Below are 21,685 nucleotides of genomic sequence, written 5' to 3'. Positions count from 1 at the left end.
TTCTTTACTGTTTAGTTCAATTTTATTATAACTGCCAATTCTTCTTAAAATAGCAAGAGGCAGTATGGTAACTGATAGAACTGTGGAGTGGAAGGAAGAGGAGGAGGACTGGCGGCGGCTGAAAAGATAAGAAGTATAAAATATAAGTAACCTTTATTTTGGGAATGCGGGGAGAGACACCCCTGACCCCCTGGGGCATGGCATCTCCACCCCGGGGCCAGCGATCTCTCTGTGGAACACGTGGAGTGAGGCATATAAGTAACCTCAGCCTGGGGTGGAACCTAAGGGGCATTAGGGATGCACAGGTAGCCCATTGGTCTTAGTTTGGCGCCAGAAGTAATTTCTAAAGGTGGGGGGAGATAGGAGCTCCCTGGCTTTACTGGCTACAGTATCCGGCCTGGGCCGGCAACCCTTTCATATCCCATCTTATGATTATTAGGAAAAGGGGCAAAGATTTCTCTCTTTAACTACTTCCTGCTGGCCGAGGGCACTGTACTGGACTCTAGGGGAGTCGACGGGATGACAGTTGATGTCTAGGTAGAAGCTGGTGCCAGGAGTTTTAGCCATGACAACTTCACTGGTGAATGCACGTATGTTAGACTGAAAAACACAAAGAGACAAGATGTTATGAGGAGACATGGCACTGTCATATTTATGGACCCAAGAGAGGTAGAGGGAAAGGTATCTTTGATTTAGACATGTTATTCTATCAGGATGACGTTGAGGTGGGAACATTTTTATGGCAAGGCAGAATTCTGAAAAATTAAATGTGGGATTAGGAGGAGTGAAGTCATGAGACGTGCTTACTCCCCCATATGAAAGCATAAAAGTTAAAAGGTAGGTAGGTAAGGCTTGTCTCTGGTATATATGATGTTGGAGTCTGTAGGCAATCCTGTTAGAGAGTCCTGCTATAGAAATGATCATTAATAGAATGTAAGAAATTAAGAACCAAAGTGGATGACAAAACATGAAAACCTGTGAGTCGTAAGGCAGAGATGAGTATCAAAAGTATGGTTAGATCTAGGGCCTGAGTGATGTGAAATCAGGATGGCAGTTTAAAAGGGAATAAAAGCATTTTAAGATTTAGGACTGGGGCCTATATAAAATAGGCCCTGTTTGTAACTGGCATAGGTTGACCTTTAATATTCCGTGAGACACTTAGGATTTATTAGCCTGAAAACTCATTAAGAACTCTGTATATGTGGCCTCTTATGTCCACGAATATAGAGATCACCTAGTATTTTGTTTTTAGATTATTATGTCCATCCTTTTGATTTGACTGACTGATATGTCGCATTTGGTTTTACTCTCTTCAAAAAAAAAAAAAAATAAGAACTGTGGGAGTCATATAACCCAAACTGTGTAACTGCCATTCTACCAAAAAAAAAAAAAAAAAAAAAAAAAAAAAAAAAAAAAAAATGCTCTAAAGGTTATAACTGCATATATGTTTAAGTGTATAAGATAACCATATTACTGAGTGGGGTTTTTTTTGGATCATTGAACAAAACTGTTTGCACTCTCACTGTTTGAAAGTCCACTTTATGTGCTTCAATTTTCTAATTTGAACAACTATTTCTAAGATGAGAATATGTAATCTATTCACTAGTGATTTCTTACTGTTTATTTTTTAAATTTTATATTACTTGTACCCTTTTTCTGTTTTTTTTTCTTTTTTCTCCTTAAATAAAAAAAAATTATCTTCTAAAAAAAAATACAATCTTTTGATCCCTAAAAATTGTGTTTAATTTTTCTATTAAATTGTGAGGACGTTGAAATGTCTGACTATAATTCTGTATTCAGTTGTCCTTTTATCAGTTTTTTGTACATTTCGAAGCTCTGTGCACATGTGTTCTGAATTCTTACACACTTGTGGTCAATTGGTGTCTTTCTCCTGAAACAACCTGTTTTATCCTTGGGAATGCAGTCTTCACTCAGAAATTGACTTTCCCTGACGCTCCTGTTGTCACTGCAACTGCCTTGGGCATTGAACTGGCCAGAGCTTTGTGTATCCTCTTTTGAGCAAATTGTACTCATATTCAGACGGGATTTCTGGTCCACTGAGGTAGAGATAGCAACACGGAATGAGAAAATTCCCCTTAGGCACACAGTAGACAGGCACATTCCAGTAGAGCACAGGGCCCTGACTGAGCAGAAGTTGGAAGTGGGGTAGTCTACGTAGGTAGTTTCCAAGTAGCAGCCCATGGTATCCATAGCAGAGCTGGGAAATAATAATTTCCTGTGCAAATCCTGGCAAACACTACCATCAAGAAGATGCAGCATCACATCAGCAGTTGTTGTGTTTAGGGACATCATGACCCTCCTAGTGTGACACCTGGGGTGGGACCGTCAACTCTGCAGTGCTCTTGACAGAAACACATCACCATAGTCTCAGCATGAGGGAATGTCAGGCAGCCAGCCAAGGGACCTGTGCAGAGGAACAAGGACAGCGTTCCTGGTAGACAGCGGACAGCCACAGATGGGAGGAGACAGCGGTGTCCCCGCCACTGCACACAATGTGGAGTCCTAGATAGGTCCTGTAAAAGACAGATGGGAGAAGCCCAGGTGAACTGTCCACTGTACTTAGCAGTACTGCAGGAACGTCCACTTCCTAATGTCACTCATCGTCCTTCGGATCTCTTACGTTCCTCCTGTCTGAAGAAGCCAGGTGATCAGTGTATAGGAACTCAATGACCTTCTTAAAATCTGAAACTATTTCTACATAAAAGGAAAATAAAGCTAATAAGCAGCTTCTTTGTAGGTGCAATGGTTAATCTCACCTGACAGTCTGTGCTTTGTAATTGGTGATGAATGCAAATCACTGCCCTGTGTTCACTCAGCTGGGTTCCAGCCTGTCTTCCACCCTTTGTTTGCTCTTCCCTGATTTTCCTCCTCCCTTTGGATTAGTATTCGCGTCTCTCACCCTGCTGAGCCTCTATCCTGTTGCATGTATGTTGCTGCCTTCCAGCGTGTGCCATTGGTCAGCCAGGCCTCCCTTCAGCAGCGACCCACCAGGCCACATGTGTGCAGGGAAACAGTGCGACATTTCTGCCTTCCCAGGCTGTGTGCTGCTGTTTCCTACATTTTATTTCTGTGCTCACCGTGGACCTCACTGTACCTGGCCATTATTCTTCTTTCCATTGGGACAGAAGGTGCCTAACATGAACTCACCCTCATTGCCCTCAAGTGCACAGCCCCTGGCATTGGGCACCTCAGGGTGCTGGGTGACCATCTCTGCCTGCACCTCCACAGGGCCTGTGTCACAGGGCTGCTATCCTCTATGAAGTGTTGGTTTGACTTCATGAGTAATTGGGAGAATGATAAACTTGAGTTTTTATGACCACCACTTGTTCCATTCCTGGTGATCCTCACACTCATATCACTGCCTTCCTGGGAAGCTTTCCTGTCATCTCCCATGCTGAGCAGCTCTGCTAAGGAGGGACACCCTGGCCACCCATGTGTCTGAGGCCATCACAAGAGGCCTCTGTGCTGACAGCAGCAGCTGGCAGGCCTAGGAGATATATATCTGTGTGACACATGTGTGAGTCAGAATCATTGCCCTGAGAGAAGGGGACCAGACACAGACCACACACACTGTGAACCCATGTTCCTGAGACTCAAAAGGGAAAGCAATTTAACTATGAATAGACCCATGGGAGCCTGGGCTGACTGTTCAAAACCAGGGGCTGGCTCCAGGGTCACAACGCTATCCCTGTGTGAGTGCTCGGCCACTGGTGCCCAGCCTAGAGCTGGCCTGGGCTGAAAGAGGGAGCTGGGACAGATCAGCACTGCCTGGCTTCCTTCCATGGTGCCTGGGTCGGGTGTTTGCCTGTGTCCTTGTAGTGTCCGTGCTGTTAAATGACAGGCCTTCCTCACCATCCCTGAGAGCTTCCCCACTCCCCAGCCTGTGTGAGTTTATCTGGGGGTGCTGGTCAGACGCTGAGCTGCTGTCAGGGGTGGAAAAGTAATAGCAAGAAAATATAGGAGCCTTGGGTTTTGTGAGACTTTTCTGACCCTTCTTTCTCTGGCCCTGGAGCAACAATTCCCAGCGAGGCCCCATCTCACCCCCTTGCCTGGGGAGTTCTGGTTTGGGTTGTGGAGACCCAGGGGTGGGAAGTGGGCTCAGCATCCTGCAGGTGGAGGTCCACGATGCTGCTAACCATCCTGCCATCCCATGGAGGCCTGGCTGAGATCCCCCACGGGGACCAGAACCTCACTACAGCACAACTAGACAGAGCACTGCCCCACTCCAACCCTGTGGCCTGCTGTGGGAGGGTGAGGTCCAGTGGGCTGGGGTCTAAGTGAGATCACAGGAAATGGAGGAAGTGGATCACCTCAGAAAGACAGGAGCACCTGTGGCAGAAGTGGGAACCAAGCGTTTCCAGGACAGTCCACACTGTGCAGGTCATCAGGGTGTCAAAGTGAAACACACCAGCTCTTATACAAAATCTGATAAGTCCTTCCCTGTGACCATGGCCATGATGGCTCCCTGTAATCCTCTCCCTCCTGCCTCCCTGGGAGGAGCCACTGTTACTCAAAGCTGGCTATTGTGTCCCTGGATAAGAGGCAGCTGCTGAAGCCAGAGCCTAGTACCCTTCCATCTGCAGCTTGGAGTGAGAGTGGCTCCTCCCAGGCTCAGCAGACTGGGATCCTCCCTGGTCCAGTTTTTGTGGGGCTAAAGCTGGGTCCTTGGCGTGTTATATCCTGGATGTGGACCAGAAAGGTCACAGGCAGCAACTTTCATGGTGTCACTCCCCAGGGTCTGCATGATGAGGATCACAGGGTGCCAGGGCATCACACTGCCCGCATGGTGCTCACCACACAGGTGGTGCAGAGTAAGAGTCCTGCAGCCTCCAAGCTGGCTGTCCAGCAGCCTCCTAGGATCCCTCCTCGGTGTACTCCAGGCTCTCCAGGCACAGGAGTGCCCGGGACAGCATACAGACCTCCGCAGCGGGAATCAAGTGGAGAGCCTGTGGCTGGCCACCAGGAGCGCCTGACACCTGGGTGGAGCACAGGAGCTTCCTAGTAGCTCCTAAGGAAGGGGAGCAGGTCCTGCCACACTGTGCAAACTCAAACAGAGCCAGGCCACACCAGCAGAGGCCCAAGCAGTCCCACAACATGTAGGTGGCTGAACAAGATGACCAGGATAGCCAGGGGTTCTCAACCCAGGCTTGAGGGTCACCCAGCTGCTTGTGGAGATGCCAGGGATGGTGAGGACAGGCCAGAGGTGCTGCACAGTCTCATGCAAAGATGGGGTTGTTTAGCCAAAATGCCCACAGTGTCCAGTTGAGAAGCCCTGCCTTATACCTCATGCTGGCAATGAATTTTGGGGTTTGCTATGGGGGAAAAATGACAAAAACAAAGAAAACTTTCCACTAAAAAACAAGGATAAAACCTTTCTGAGAAATGAGTAAACTGTGGGAGGCAGGGTCATGGGTGGAGAATGGGATGGCACCCTGAGCAGACTCTGGGGGTCCCACATTGGCCAAGGTCAGGGCAGAGTGGCAGAAAGCCCCAGGAAAGGAAGTGGGCTGGTAGCAGCCTTTGAAGGTCTCACTGGCCAAGGCCTGTATCAGGTTTCTGGGGCCCACATGCCATCAGGGGGGAAAGTTCCCTGCAATAACCACTCCCCCAGAGAATCTTCCCCCAGTGGAAGCTGGCTGGCTACACACCCTTGTGGGTTGTATGTGGCTGCTGGGGCACATGCCCTCATCTTGTCCTCCACTGACAATGCTACAGCAGGTGGCTGAGTGCTCTGTTGCTATTCAAAAGCTACAAAAGGCTTTCTCAGAAGCCCCCTGAGGCATATGGTACCCATCTTCTGGAAACCGATGGATGCAGGAATTTCTGCACACATAGAAACAAATACCACCAACAGCCAGGACTTTGACCAGGACTTTCCCAGTACCCTGACGCCCACCATGCAGGCTGCAGCTGCTCCCTTGGGCTGGGTGGGCCCCTGCAGGGAAAGTATGTACAGGGACCCAGAAAGGAGCATGCAAGCAGCTGAGAGGGCTCCACTCAGTTTCATTCATCAGCAGAAGACATGGGACACGCAGAACAGACAACAGGGGACACATGCTGGCCAGGCCGTTGGCCTTGGAGTGGTTTCCAAAAGCCGAGTGAAAGAAGAAGGAAGGGAAAGGGGAGGCCTGGCCCATGCAGCACACCCTTCTGGCCACAGAGGGCCCTGCTCTCTTGGCCCTCCTGGGGTGTCCTTCTGTCCCCTACTGAGTGCTCAACCTCAGTCTTATGCACACTGCTAAGCAGGCAGCTATGGCCAGACATATCACAAGTTTTGAGAGAGAGAGTTTTATAAAATTAATACTTGTAAGGTCTCTGTTATGCCTAATTTAAATCCATGCCTCAGCTTAAGGTCCTTCCTACTTAGCTTAATATATATTTTTAAAAAGCTTTTGCATCCTCACAATGAAAGTTGAGAGCAAAGCCAAGTATTGAACTGAGACTAGGACTCACAGGGTAAACAGAGCTCAGAGACCATAATCACCTAAAGCAGGACAGGTGTCAAGGTTTGTGTCTGGATGTCCCCACAAAGCCTCATGCAGGCATGGAAGTCACTGCATCTAGCATTTGTGATTGGTTCATTGTCTAATGCTGGGATTGGCTGTGTGAGTGCTGCACCCACCTTGGGGCAAGAAGCTTGTATACAATATAAGGAAGAAGGCAATCTCTTCCCTTTTTTCCCTTTGCTAGCTCTTGTCATCTTTGGTACCTGCCACCACCATGAAGGGTTGCCCCTGTGCCACACCACCCTGCCTTGGAGCCAGCAGAGTACAGACTGAAACCTCCAAATACTGTAAGCTAAATAAACTTTTCCTTTCTTCACTTTGGGTGTCAAGTATTTTGTCTCAGCAACAAGAGAAAAGTAACCAAGAGAAGTGGCGAGAGAAAGAATCAATGTGTGCTTTGTGGCTCCTTTCACTGAGGATTACAGGTTAACTCCCACTTCTCAAAGATTCAGAAACCACAAAGTGAGGGGCTTGTGACCCTGCCTGATAACACTGCTGGGTGCCAGGGCCCCTGCCCACTGAGGACTTTGTCCAGGGATGAGCTAGCAACATCATAATCACTAGCAACTGTAGGAAGCAGCCCTTGAAACTCAATGCCAAAAGAGACCAATAAATCTAACCCTTAGTAAGTACAGGTGCAAGACAAAGACATCAATTGGTACTTCACAAATGGGTATTTTTCTAGTTTTTCATGATAACAACAATAAAAGATTGCACCTGGGCAGGAACTGTGCAGCAGCTCAGATGCTAGAGATGGATCTGAGGAGCTGGAGCAAATCCTGGAGGTTGTAGGGAAAAGCCTTCATAGGGAGTGAAATGCATCACATGCTATCTCTGCTAGATTCATGTCTCAGGAGATTACCAACTGAATTTAGCAAGGACCTTAAGAAAGGTAGCAATACTCCTTAACCAAAGCAGTGAAAGTCTGTGAGCTTAAGACTCAAGGCAGAATCCTGCTTAATGTCATCGAGCACTAATCTTATCACTCTCTCCACACAAGCATGTAATCATATATGTATGTGTCACATGCACACACACACACAGGCTAGTGTCCTTAAGAATGTCTTGTGCACAGTAAGCCAGGCCTGGTGGCACACACCTGTAATCCCAGCATTCTGGGAGGTTAAGGTGAGAGGACTGCAAGCTTGAGTCCCACCTGGCCACTTAGGAAGGCCTTGTCTCAAAATTAAAATAAAGTCAGACAGTCTTAACTTGTGCATAGGAGAGGAAATCCTGCCAGAGGAGTTGCTTAGGTACAGTCCAGAGGTTGGGAGCTGCCGTTTTCATTTACCAATAAAGACTCTCAGGTTGTGATGACCTCTGCTCTACCCCCACAGGCAGCTTTGAACAGGGTAGATGAGGTCTCAGAACAGCAGCCCCGTCCCGAGTCCCTGCTTCTTTCTGTAATGCAGTTCCAGCTGGTGTGTACACAGAGCAATATTTAGATACTTTGAAGCCAGGCATGGTGGCACAAGCCTGGAATCCCAGTACTCAGGAGGCTAAGCCATGAGGATTGTTATGAGTTCAAGGCCAGCCCTGCACTAGAAAATCAGACCCTGTCCCAAAAAGCAAAAAGCAAAACCAAAGAAAAGAAAAGAACAACAGAAACCTTGGGCCTGCTGTCTGTGCCAGGCAGCCTGGCTTCACACGTAGCTAGAGGCCCCGGGGTTCAGGCTGCACACCCAGGATGACGAGTAGGACAAGAGGACAACAGACTTTCAGGCCAGAGGAGGTTTAAGCACTTCCTTCTCTTCCTGTAAGAAAAGGATTTTCATTATCATTAAAATGGTAGTTTTTCAGAAGGAGCCAAACAGGACAGATTAGCACCTCCTGGTGGCACAGGTCTCTTCCAGGAGAAAGGGGAAAAACCAAGAGAGAAAAAGAGAATGCAGTCTGAACACAACTAGTTAGAACAAAGACCTTAAGAGACCAACACCTGGGCAGATGGAGATCCACAACGAAAGGCCCACCTGGCACAGGGGCAAACACTGCCGTCCAGCAAAGGAGCAAACCTCCAGACCTTGCGTCTGGCCTCAGCCTCAGAGCTCACAGAGCCGCACTCACATGCCACACAGGGCACTGCCAGCCTCCCCTGAAGCAAGGGAGATGGTGGAGTTACTCAAGAGCTAAGAAATGATAAACTTAATACCGTACAGCTAGGAAAGCCTGACATAACATTCCCTTGCAAGTGACAGAAATCTTCGCCTCTTGCCAACACACCCCAAGGGAAATGGAATGAGGAAGAACTTGAGCCCAGAAGCACCATCCTGTGGCCAGATTCCAGCTGTCTAGTCACCAGGAAAGGTGGAGACGGTACAGGAGAAAAATGTCAGAGAGGCCAGGCAGATTGTACCACAGCCCTTCCTCGGTGCCCAGGGACTTTGTGGAAGCAGACTGCCAGACCTGGAGAAGTTTAAACAGAGCCAGCATGTTAACTCACTAGTTTTTACAAAGAGGAAAAAAGTGATAGTAAAGCCAAAGAGAAGGAGAAACCTTAATACAATAGCACCTACTGACTCCCAACTTTCCTTCAGGAAGTATCCCCACCTGGCTTAGCCAGGCTTTCCCAGTCCACTGGAACATAATGGAAGAGGAGGAAGAGGAGGAGGAGGAGGGGGGGGGAGGAAGGATAATCTGTTTGGTGTCCCTAAGATTCACTTGTCTCTATTATTTAATATAGACACACAGCACCAAGATTCTGGTGTGCAAATAGGCTTGAAGAACATCGGCTGTTAGGAGCCACTGAAAGGAAGAGAACAAGGCAGCATCTCCTGAGAATCAGCCATGCTGGAACTTGGGGGACCCACCAAAAAAGCAACGAGCCATCCTTACTGCTAAGCACTGAGAGCTGCAGGCTCACCAGGGGGGAAAACAAGTCAGTGTCTCCTGTGGGCCTACGTGCATGTGGGCCTAGAATCAAACATCCCACTCTGCACGCTGCCCCACCCATTAGTCACTGGATGGTGTTGAGGACAACCTGCTTTGATAGCAACTATGATACATAAAGCAACTAAGTGCTTGTATGTTTGGTTTATTATGCTGACCTGCAGCCAGGGGTCTTAGCATCTCTTGGGAGGATGACTGTATGCAATATGGCAAATAGGGGGATTTCCTTCTATCTTGTCTTTGAAGGCAAATACTGCTTTCACTCTTTTGCTTTGTTCTGATTGTTTTGCTGTGTTCAATATTCTGTTTGATTGGTTTTATATTGCTCTGTCTTTGGTATGATTTTTATATACCTGATTGAATGGGCAACTATTGTGAAGAAAACAAGACATACTATGGTAGCTATTATTGCCATCCCAGTATCCTGCTCTGAAATTCTGTACCAATTTCACTGCATTGTCTTGATTTGCTTTGTTTTGTCTTGTTTTGCTATATTTTACTATCTTTAAAATGAAAAATAAATAAATATACATATAAAAACTGGAAATTGAACACATGTACAGGGCAGATGCAAGCCTGGGGCAAGATAAAGGCTGAGGACACCTGGCTCCAGCTCCAGTTATGTAAGGACGGTAGCCACAGGCATTTCACCCCTGTACTGAAATGCAACATGAGGGTCTTCTCCTAAGATACTTACCCTTGTTAACATCATTTGCTACTTGCAAAGTCTTTGGACCACTCCCAGATCTGTTCATTTGCCTGGGTTTTCTACTCTAACCCCCTAAGTAAACATGGGTGACCCAGAGACACTCCCTGTCTTAACCACTAGAGTCCCTGAACTCTGTAGAGGGCTGTGATCCTCCTAGAGCCCTAAAAGCATACCACTTACCTCATTTAGGTTAAGCCTTCACTGTACACTCATTTGGGGGATATTGGAGATCTAGGCCAGGTACCTGATAACTGGTGCCTGGAACAGAAACCTGAAACCCTGGACTAGGAATTGTAGCCTGAAGAAGTAAGCCCACCCTGAGTGGAAAGTCTGGGTAAGGAGGAGGTCTTCACAGGATGAAAAACCTCACCGGGGACACCAGGAGAAGAGAGGGAAGAACAAGGCTGAGTCTTCCTGCTGTGAACAAGCTGTTTTATCCAACAGTAAAACCAGAGCCAGGGATGTAGCTCAGTGGCTGAGCATCTGCCTGGCAAGCTCAAGGCCATGAGTTCTATTTCTAGAAACAACAACAAAAATAGGCAAAAGCGTTCAGCGGAGGAGCAAAGGTATGTATGGCTGCTCTAAGGCCTGCTTAAAGGTCCGAGGGTTTATGTGCCAAACAAAAGACCTAGAAAAAGGTTAAAAGAAGTAACCAAATATAATATGTGGTTTCCTCAGATAGGCACTATACATATTCATCATTGGGAACGAGTTGAAAAAAATCTTAAAAAGGCACGTAATAGGGGAAAAATCATTTCCCCCTAAGAGGTTCTCAGTTTGGAACCCACTTCATTCAGTTTCAAGTCTGTTACAGAGCGCTTACTCAGTAAATTCTGATTCAGACATGGACAGGGTAAGAAGAAACAGCAGGGGAAGGGACACTTCTCATTTGCACCCGACAGGGGAGAGAAATGAATAGGTAGTGAAAGACAGATGGGCTTGAGAGAAGCCAGAGACACAAACAGGCTAAGAGAATTCAAAGGGAAAACTGGCTTACAATAACCAAGGGAAAAAAGTGTCTCTATCTTACCAGTTGTTAGGAATGGGACAAATACATTCTAAAGAATCACAAATGTATATGCAACTGTTTATTGTATGTTGGATTCCAGTATTTACTCTCCTTTTGTAGATTTTGATTAAAATGTGTCTTGATGATTATGGGCTTGTTGGGATGGCCACAAGGAAACTGGCTTGGTTCAACACTTCAAAATCAAATCCCAACTAGAGCAAGGACAAGGATGTAAAGAAACAAGGTTGCTTGTTTTGCTGCAAGGGAAAATCAAGGTTACAGTTCAACCTACTCAAAACACTGTTCAAATCTCCCCGAATTCTTGCAGTGCTCAATTTGTTATTCTTCCCTTGAGAAAAATTGGGAAATCTGTAAATTAAAAAAGGGTATCTAGGGGCTGGGGGTTTAGCTCAGTGGCATAAGCACCTGCCTTGCAAGCAGGCGGTCGTGAGTTCGATCCCTGGTACCGATAAAAATAAAAAGACAAAAAAAAAAAAAAAAAAGGGTATCTAAAGGTTTTGGATCTTCTGATACTTATTGGGTTCCACAGATTAAGCAGGCCAATCCTAATATACAATTGACAAGTAAAGAAAAAGCATTTAAAGGGCTTTTAGACAGAGGAACAAGTGCCTCAGCTATTGCCCAGCACCGTGGGCCTGTGGCATGGCCTCGGATGTGACAACTACAGCTCTACAGGTCTGAGCAATGTTTCTCACCCTAGTAAAAATGCTAAATTGATTTAGCCTGGAGGGATACAGCATGCCTCTGTTGCCATATGCAATTGCCTTACTTTTGAGCTATAAATTTATGATCAATTTAGAATCACAGCCACAAGGGTGTGGAGGAAAATTTCTTCAGTGGGTGAGAGAGACATCCCAAGATTTGATTTCTAGCCTTCAGGAGCTAACGTCATTTCAGAAATTTGCCTTTAAAAGTACATATAAATGGTGTCAGGCACAGAGAACTGTTGCTGGCCTGGCCTGGCTCTGTGAGGTGGGACCATGCCTTGGAGTTGGGGCTTACAGTCCTGCCTCCAGTATGCTGAGGAGTGAGCACCACCAGGGCCAGCTATGCCTTTCAATGGCTGGCCTTCTGGCAGCAGCACAGCACTGGGCCCAGAGCTGGGAAGATGGAGGTTCCTGAAAGGTGGGACCCAGCTCTGGTCAGCCGGAGCCATCTCGGTTTTTCCAATCACTGGCATATGAACTTTATGCATCAAAAGTTTACACTGCACTGGCCCTGGGGTCCCCGATAACAGTGGGGCCTCCAGGCCAGAGCAGGAACACAACCTGTGTCACCACAGCAAGAGAGAGCCCAAAGTGCCTAAGTAGAAAATGTAGTTTTCTTTTTTTCTCTATACCTTACCACAAAAATCACTTATAATCTTCAGGTCCATAAATAATTAAATGTGCTCACAATTTAAATTTCAAAAAACAAGAGGGAGAGTTCACCTCATAATAGATTTCACTTGTCAGAAAATACTATCTAAAATTTTTAAAATTCTAATAAAGATGTAGCTACTGCAATAGAAAGATAATATAATCAAATAAAAGCTAAAAAGTCCATTGGAAAGACCTTCATACTGGACATTAAAAGCACCAGTCCAGTGCTAATGTGCGGTTGAAGGTGTGCTTGTGTTTTTCTGGAGAACGCTGACTGGCCTATCTGGGTGCCAGAGTCTGGCTGTATCATGGACCCGAAAGCACAGAGGTGATTCCACCTCTCTAGAAGCTGCTACTCAGTCCTATGACAGTGATGCCTCAGAAACCACACAACTGATGGAAAAGGATGAAACTAAAATGAACCTTAACTGACCTAGGATGCTCAGGAGATGGTATCCAAAAAAAAAACTAAAGGTCTAAATAGGTGTTGAGTGTATAAAGATCACCAAACTGAAACTTTAATGAAAGAAAGGGACAAACGAGTTACTAGTATTCTAAAGATAAAATATACAAATGTTAATTATCGATAAGATTTTGTCTTTTCTCAATCCTTTTAAATGTGAGTTCTCTGCTAATTGACCTATAAAAATTGGACTAGTCAATTTATAGTTACAAATTCTAAAATTGTAAGCAATTATTGTAATTCAATTTGGCTAAAAATATATTTGCATTTTGATGTGTAAGATGTTTGTCAGTCTGTCTGTGTATCTGTTGTCTGTTCACCCAGTCTACTTAAGGAGTTGTTGGGAGTCAAATGAACTAGTGATCATTCATGCATATGGAGTCCAAGCACAAGTGCCATACAGGAGTGCCCAAGTGGCACAGAGCACCTGACAAGTGCCCTGAGGGCACGGGGTGATGGAGGTGAACAGGTGCTCCAACACTGAGAACACAGCGTGTAAGAAGTGAGCCAGCTCATCAAGGGGGCATGATACAAGTATATAAATAGCCCCTGAGGAACTTAGAGGGCTTGCACAGACCGCAACAAATTGTGTGCCTGTTTCTGTGTTTGTTGAATCTGTACAAATCGTTTATGAAATCGTCTATCCATGTTTGTCCATTTGTATACTCTGTAAACAGCTGTTCCTTTTATTTTGAGCTCAACAATTTTTTTCCTTTTTCTTTTGAATTTTTGGATCACTTGACCAAAAGTTGACTGGAGTTAGAGATTTACAAAGCTTAGGTTGCCACCTGGTCCAAATAACCCAAAGACCGGAAATACAAATGTAATATAAATTGTTGTTTATTATGGATTTCAGAGCCCCATTGTTTAAAAAATTAATGGGTTAAATGTTATGATTGGGTTTTTCATCAGTCATCAAAAATAAAAATAAATAAATGAAATGAATAAAAATAAAAACTATATTTTATTAAGATGAGTAAACAAAATCCCTTGGGGTTGGGATTATTGGATAGGACTCTGACTGACAAATAAGAAAGCAGCTGCCTGTTAACTTTTTTAACCAGCTCTTGTTTATTGAGCGGAGGCCCGAGTGATCCACAGCCTTATGGGAGACAGCCCGACTAAAGTTATATAAAATATATTATTATAATATGTTAACATTGATTATCATCAAAAGAAATAGTACAGTAGGGTCTCTGATTTTAAAATGTTCAGACACAAAAGTTTCATATGGCTGTGACAGACTGTTATTAGCCCCATGGTATATTAATGTATGCAGCCTCCCATATATGCAGGTTTTCCAAAATGTAAAACGGGTTATTTGTGGTAACAAAATTTTGTTTCATATTCAAACCTTTGCAGGTACCAAAAACTTAAGAGGTTCACATTCCACTAAAAGTCAGTAAGTTAGGTCAAAGCGTTCATGTTTTAGGTAGGGATGACTGACTAAAAGGGGAACTTTATGTCAAAATAAAAGTTCAGATATATTGCAAAATGTCACGATAATAATGTTATATGTGGTTTTGGCTTCTGATTTTCTGTGTAAAATATATAACTGTTAACATTGTATACATATTCAAATGTTGAAATATCCATGGATAATAGAAACTAAGTTTCATTTAATGTTCTAAGGTGTTTCATATTTAGCTAAGACAGCAATGTTAAGCTCACTGCCTTTGATACACTATATTGTTATCAATCTTTTCTTCTGGATGTTCAACAACTAAGAGACCAAAAATCAGAGACAGATGGACTAAGAAGACAGCCAATGTTTTGGTCCCAGCTCTTCAAAGTCAATGAGGACCCAGGACCCAAAACCACCTCTGCTTGTGTCATCCACAGATACTCAGTGAGTCCCTGGTGTTTTGGTCAAGAAGATTATGAGAACACAGAGTAAAACAGTCTTGGATGAATGGTGTGCCTAAGGAGAGTCACCAGGAGAAAAAAAATCTCCCAAGCTTTCATGTAAAGCACCTATATGATTATACAGAGAGAGGAGGAAACAGTAAGTAGAAAAAAGCTAACAAGAGGCTCTGGAGGTCTGTTAATAATCTCCCTGTTTCTTGAGTTGGGCACTACTGACATAGGTGTGCTCACTTTGTGATGATTTGTGGTTTGGACACCTTTATGTGAACATGTCACATTTCAAAAAACTTATGCTTAAAATGTTCTGGCTGCATTATTAAAAGACTACATTTTTTCCCCACATAATGATCAGATGTAGTGGCACACACTTGAAATCTCAGCACTATGAAGATAAACAGGCATATGGTTTGCAAGAGTGTTAACTGTCTTTTTCTTCCTTAATTTCCTAACTGCATTTTTAGATTATGTAATTATTTTTCTGCTTTCCATACACAAACATACAAATTATTCTGCAATAAATTTCACCTAGTGGCTGATTAACTTAAAAAGAGAGTATTTTTTTAAAAAGTATTCAAAGGCAGACACCTAGGAAAACAAGACTGATAAAAAAAACTGGTCAAAAACATCAGCCAGGTGTGCTGGTGCACTCCTGAAACCCCAGCAGAAGGCAGAAGGATTGCCTCAAGTTTGAGGTCAGCCTGCGCTCCACATTCCACATGGATATAATGCCAACATTAAAGTGAAAGAGTAAAACAAGAGAGTACTTACTTCTCAAATTCTCTTTCAATCTTTTTGGCAAAGTATTACCAGTTGGAATATAAAACCTATTCAAGAAAATGGTGCTAAACACGATTAAAAAATGAATTATTTTAAGGAGCCCATATTAATTTGCACACGTGTGTGTGTGTGTGTGGTGATGGCACTAGGCCTTTCTAATTTCTTAAAAATTTGATTACTATAGAAGGGATTAAACTCTACATTAAACTGAGAACATCCCAGCCCTTTTAATTTTTATTTTGAGACACGGGTTTGCTAAATTGCCCAGGGTATCTAATTTGTAACCCTTCTGACTCAGCCGCTGGGATTACATGCATGAACCACCACACCCAGCTAACAGCCCTTATTAAAATTCCACATCAGAGTTGGAAGCTGTAGATCATAAATTTCAATTTTTCTTATAGAAAGTTTCTCCCTAAACATTCCTTGAAAGGCAATTACTCAGTCTCTATCACTCATAAAATCAAATACATATCAGATTTATTAATAAAGCACAGTATAGAACTAAAGTTTCAGAATTTGCATTTGAAGAAAAAAATTAAAATCAGAAATATTTATGTTGACTGGTCTTTGATATAAATTTATGATCCAAATTTGAGTGGCTCCAAGTGTCATATTTCCTTAATCCACTCATTCTCCCATTGTCACAAAACTCCCTTTTTCAGAAATTACACATTGCTCTTCCATCCATATTCTCAGTCGATGATCCTGACTCTGGTTTCACAATCAGCTTTCACCTACTACATTACTAATACCCCACTTTATTTTTTGCTGATGAACATTCACAATTTAACACCTGTTATCACACTGAAATTGTTCATTATCAAGTACACCAATGACACACTGCTAAAAAGAAAGTCAATTATCACTGGAACCATCAACATCACCTCACACAGCTAGCTGGCCCATCTTCCCTGGTGAGGAAATATTTTTTTCTGGTTTATCCCCTCCCCTACTACTTCACAGACAGCTCCTCATTCCCTGCTCTTGATCCTTCCTCTGGCGTGTTAACCCGTGAGTACGCTAAAGTTTAGGTTTAGAACTCTTCTCTTTGCTAGGCGTACTCACTTCCTTGGTAATCTCATTTAAACACATAGAGTTCATATCTTAAATGTAAACTTCAGGATTTTTCATTTCAGTTTGAACTTTCCCCAAAATTCCTAAAAGATGTATTCAAGTGCATATTCAGTGCTCTCACCTCACATTTAACATTACTACAACTGAATTTCTTATCTTTATTCTGAATATTGCTTCCATCCACAGTCTAATTTTTTAATTTCAGAAATGGGAATTTTGTTCCTCTAACTGCTCTGCTCATACCTTGTGGTCTTCTTGATCTGTATTTCTCTTATACTTTTAACTTCTAATCAGGGAATCCTACTGTACCTACCTTCAAGACCTAACTACATCTTACCAACTTCACTTTAATGTTTGTCTTAGCATCATCTCTTATCTGGATGACAGCAACAGGCTGTCATCTAACTTTGTACTTTCTAGACTTTAGAGGCTATGAACACAACAACTACACTGTTAAACCACACCATATCTTTGTTCAAAATTTTATGGAACCAATTTTCACAGACTAAAAGGCTGTGTTTATAATGGCTTCTAAGACACTATCCAAAGTGCTCCTACACAAATCCTTATTTCCTACTATCTTTTTACCTATTTAGTTCCATACTCAAACCTGAAAAACCTTATTTAAAGCTGGATGTGGTGGCACACGCCTGTCACCCCAGCACTTGGGATGCTGATGCAGGAAGATCACTGTGACCTCCAAGCTAGTTTGACCTATAAAGTGAGTTCAAGGCCAAGCTAAAATGCATAGTGAAACTATGTCTTAAAAAGACCAAGAAAAGGGGGACAACAAAAAACCTTATATAAAAACGCAGCCCCTCTCCCTCTCTTCTTTAACCTGGTCCCCATAAAGATTCTAAGGCTGCTAGTTTTTTAAATTTATCTGTTTCAGAACAACTTTTAGAATCAAATGCTGTCCTTTGAGTATCAATTATATAATGTACAAAGAAGGCAAAGAAAACTTACTCCTTTAACGTGCTCAAAAGTGACATTTTTCATCTGAACAGGATCTACTGCAGAATCAAGCCCGGTAGTAGTCCAGAAGCGGACTAAATGGAAGAAAACAGATGTTAATATTTAACAGATTAACAAAATTTCAATCATCTTAATTTTTAGATGTAAGAAACCAAAGCCTCCAAAATTAAACATCGGAAAAATCTCTGTTCACATACACCGAAACAAAGTACAGAACAGAAAATAGGTCTTCTGATTTCTAGATCATGTTCAAATAGCAAGTGATTCACATTAAAGACATATATTTTTGTACTTTCCTTTAAAACCAAAAATTATTTTCCTGTTCTTGGACTAATAATAGAAAGCTTAAAATCAATGGTTATCAAATTTCAGTATGAATTTTTGAAAAACCACTTGAAAACTGTGTTAAAATGCAAATCTTCAAAACCGTGCTACACACTAATAGTTTGCAGATTTGAGAAAGAGCCCAGGAGGTTGCATTTTTAACAAGCACCTTCAATTATTCTGACACAACTGGTTACAGATCTACATTGTGAAATACATTGCCTTAAACACAGCATAAAAACCCGGTCCATTCATTTAATTAAAAGAAGGAAAGAAATGATTTCACTTTTTAAGTATTCTTCAATAATGACATCTTTTTTTTTTGTTTTTGTTTTTTGTATTTTTCTTTTTTATTGGTACCGGGGATCGAACTCACGACTGTCTGCTTGCAAGGCAGGCCCTTATGCCGCTGAGCTAAATCCCCAGCCCAATAATGACATCTTTAAGCATATGAGAGGAAGAGTTTGGTAGGATAAAATACTTCAAAGCTACCCTGAGCAACTGTTACAAAGTTTTTAAAAATTGCTCCCCAGGTCAAGTGGAACAGTTACAAATGAGTACAGTGATTTCTAATAACTTCATGAAACTAAAAGATTGCCATTAAGACATAGTGAAATTTAAAGGCAAAAGAAAGAAATGCTTGCTCGGTATGGTGGTACATGTGTGTAATTCCAACATTTTGGGAGGTTGAGGCAGGGCGATCTCAAGCTCAGGCCTACCTGGACAACTCAAGTGAGACTCTGTCTCACAGTAAAAAGGACTGTGGATACAGCTGAGTGCAGGTCTTGGGTTCAATTTCTTAGACAAAAACAAAAAAAATTTCTAACAGAAGAAATGCCTAACACAACAGGAACACACAAGTGGGAAAATACATATGTAAAACAGTAATTCTAGAATGGACACTAACAGTTTGAGCCTTTTAATGAACTGTTTAAGGATCTTAAATAATTACAAAGAATGAACATATGGTAAAAACTGAATGATAGCTGAGAAAGTAATTAGAACCACCTACATGTGGTATTTATAACTGTATTTCAGAACTGCAAACTGAAAAGATACTGGATTCATCTGATTAAGAAAAAATTCAATTTATGGGCTTGTCTTTGAAGCACAAGACTGCCTTATATTGTTATTATAACATCCTACATGATGCTAAAATTTGATCATCCCACATGTATCATTTTCTAAAACCCTAGAAAACTAACCACTAGGAATGAAAGGTCTTGTAATGCAATCCACCAGCAGTTCCTTACCAGGTGCCACACCCACGAACCCCCAGAACCACAAGCTAAAATCAACCTCTTTCTTTTAGAAAAAGTACTCAATAGTCAGCCTTGGGTATTTCATCATTGAAACACAAAAAGCCTACATAATCTACAAACAGTGAAAAGGAAAAGAATATTTAAAGAAATAAAAAAGTTGCCGGGGATTTAGCTCAGGGGCACACGTGCCTGCCTGGCAAGCACGGGGACATGAGTTTGATTCATTACCACAAAAAAAAAAAAAAAAAAAAAGAAAGAAAGAAAGAAAAAAGTTAACATGGCAGATAAATAAAAGCATCCTTACCAGATAAAAATGGATTTTTTAAGAGTCCATAAATGCCAAACAGAAGCAGAACAAAAAGAATTAAACGAGTTCGCCTTAAAGAATCTGGAAGAGAGAGAGAAAGGCTTAAGCTGAATACCACCAATGAGATATTGCAGCTAAACAAAATGCAAGTATCAGGATACTGATAATTATACTTTTATAATGTGCAATTTTGGAAGCTAGCATTCTTGTGCACAGCCACAGCCTTTCAGCATCTTCTTCCTCAAAACTTTACGAAACCACATATGCTTTCTGTTCTTGACTTATCTCTTGAGAAAGTAAACTGCCAATATTTCTACTCAAACATAGTTTAACTTATAATGGAATACACCCATGTAAGAAGATGGATGAATTTTTGTTTTTTGAGACAGGATCCCACTATTTAATTGCAAGCTGGCCCTGAGCTCACTATGTAGCCCAGGCTGGTCTCAAACTCTTAGTTATCCTCCAGCTGCAGCCTCCTGAATGCTGGGAAACAGGATGAATGATTTCAGAAAAGTCATTTGTAATAGTTTAAATGTAGGCCTATGACATCTTTTCAGTTATTTTTCTCAAATCAACTTACCATTGGTTTTTTGTGTTAATGTTTGAGCTTTCAGAAAACCCTCTGCAAAACCAGTTTTAAATGCATCTTGTTGAGCTTCAGGTATGTTTTTCGTTTTCATGAGTTTGTCCAAACTCTCAACATCTGCTCCTCTGTCCCGCAAAAGAAACCCCTACATGCATGAAATAACACAACAGTATTTATTGGTCAACTGTACAGACAGGGATAATACTCATTTATGTCATCATCACCCACTAAAAATTAATTGCAAGTCTAAAATTTCATTTCTATTGCCAATGTGAAGAAATTAAGATTCAACATCAAATTAATCAACTGACCAGGATACTAATTCTAGATCCCACACGCACACAAATCAATTATTAACATAAAGAAAGTGTCATTACTCTGCACTACACTATACTGAAAACACTGCCACATAATGCTTAGGATTATAATGGTCTGATATTCACCGTACTTTATCTCTGCTGGAGGAAAAATTTCATTACCTTATTAAGATTAAAGTATTATTCTGCATGGCTAGGCGTAGTGGCATGCACCTGTAATCCCAGCACTCAGGAGACTGAGGCAGGAGGATCATTGTGAGTTCGAGGCTAGCCCGGACTACAAAGTGAGTTCAAGACCAGCCTGAACTGCACAGCAAAACCCTGTCTCAAAAAGACAATAAAATAAGAAAATAAAATATTGCCCTGCACATACTAAGCCTAGTTCTAAAAATATAAAGATAATTAAGTCATTCTTCTTAAAGTTGCTAGCCCACTAGGAAAAAATATATAAATATTTTCTTAAAAAATGGTTTTGGCAGTGTGGAGCTTCCTTAAAAAACTAAGATTGGTGGGCCCATTCAACCCAGTTATTCCCCTCTGGGTATCTTCCCAAAAAGAATTAAAAACATCATACCACAGAGATATATGTGCACCCATGTTTTATAGCAGCTAAGTTTATAATCGCCAGATCTTGGAAACAACCTAAATGGCCACTGACTGAGGAATGGATAAAAAACATGTGGTATTTTTATACAATAAAATATTACTCAGCCATAATTAATGATAAACTGGACATTTTTATAGGTAAATGGATATACCCTGAGAACATATTCATTAGTGTGACAAGCTGAAAGAAAAACATATATATGTGTATATGTATATAAAAATAGTTAAGACAGTTATACTACTGATTTCGCTGAGTTCGCTGAAGAGAAAGATCTGTATTGGTATTGTTTGGACAACTGAACACAGATGTCTTGTACTCTGGGTGAATGATTTGGGGATGACAACGTACAATGTATGTACTATTACTACCTCTGACTGATGTGCTTTGAAATTTTTTTGTACTTTTATGTTTGAATAAAATGGATTTGAAAAAAATAAAGTGCAAAGAAAGAAAAAAGAAAAAAGATTTTGGTATCTAGTTATCGTAGCAAAAGAAATTCTATATACGGAAAACCACAAAGACCTTACAGAGAATGGACATAGTAACTATAGAGGAAAAACATGACAGAGCCACGGGACAGCATTTAAGAACTGTGTGTAATTTGACAC

General features: G+C 42.1%; 2 protein-coding genes across 3 annotated transcripts in view; both read right to left on the bottom strand.

Moving 5' to 3' along the window:
- Positions 1-6,716, bottom strand: part of LOC134473513 (serine/threonine-protein kinase MARK2-like) — a 34,298-nt gene extending 27,582 nt beyond the window's left edge. The window contains exon 1 of the transcript XR_010043789.1: positions 2,426-6,716. The gene's annotated coding sequence lies outside the window, so the exon portion shown is untranslated. The remainder of the gene's footprint in view (positions 1-2,425) is intronic.
- The window catches only part of LOC100726613 (abasic site processing protein HMCES-like), a 39,058-nt gene continuing 17,509 nt past the window's right edge, over positions 137-21,685 (bottom strand). For both annotated transcript variants that reach the window (XM_063238020.1, XM_063238021.1), the window contains 4 exons: positions 20,148-20,298; positions 19,562-19,645; positions 17,663-17,745; positions 137-600 (listed from right to left, as the gene is read on the bottom strand). In XM_063238020.1, the coding sequence (XP_063094090.1) occupies positions 20,244-20,298 (55 nt within the window). In that variant the 3' untranslated portion in view covers positions 137-600; positions 17,663-17,745; positions 19,562-19,645; positions 20,148-20,243. The remainder of the gene's footprint in view (positions 601-17,662; positions 17,746-19,561; positions 19,646-20,147; positions 20,299-21,685) is intronic.

This window comes from Cavia porcellus, unplaced genomic scaffold (genome assembly GCF_034190915.1).
Source record: "Cavia porcellus strain 051 isolate PalLab524CR breed Dunkin Hartley unplaced genomic scaffold, mCavPor4.1 scaffold_27, whole genome shotgun sequence".
In the NCBI taxonomy this organism is placed as follows: Eukaryota; Metazoa; Chordata; class Mammalia; order Rodentia; family Caviidae; genus Cavia; species Cavia porcellus.
Note: the sequence above shows the minus strand (reverse complement) of the source record. Positions and strands in the feature narration are given on the sequence as shown.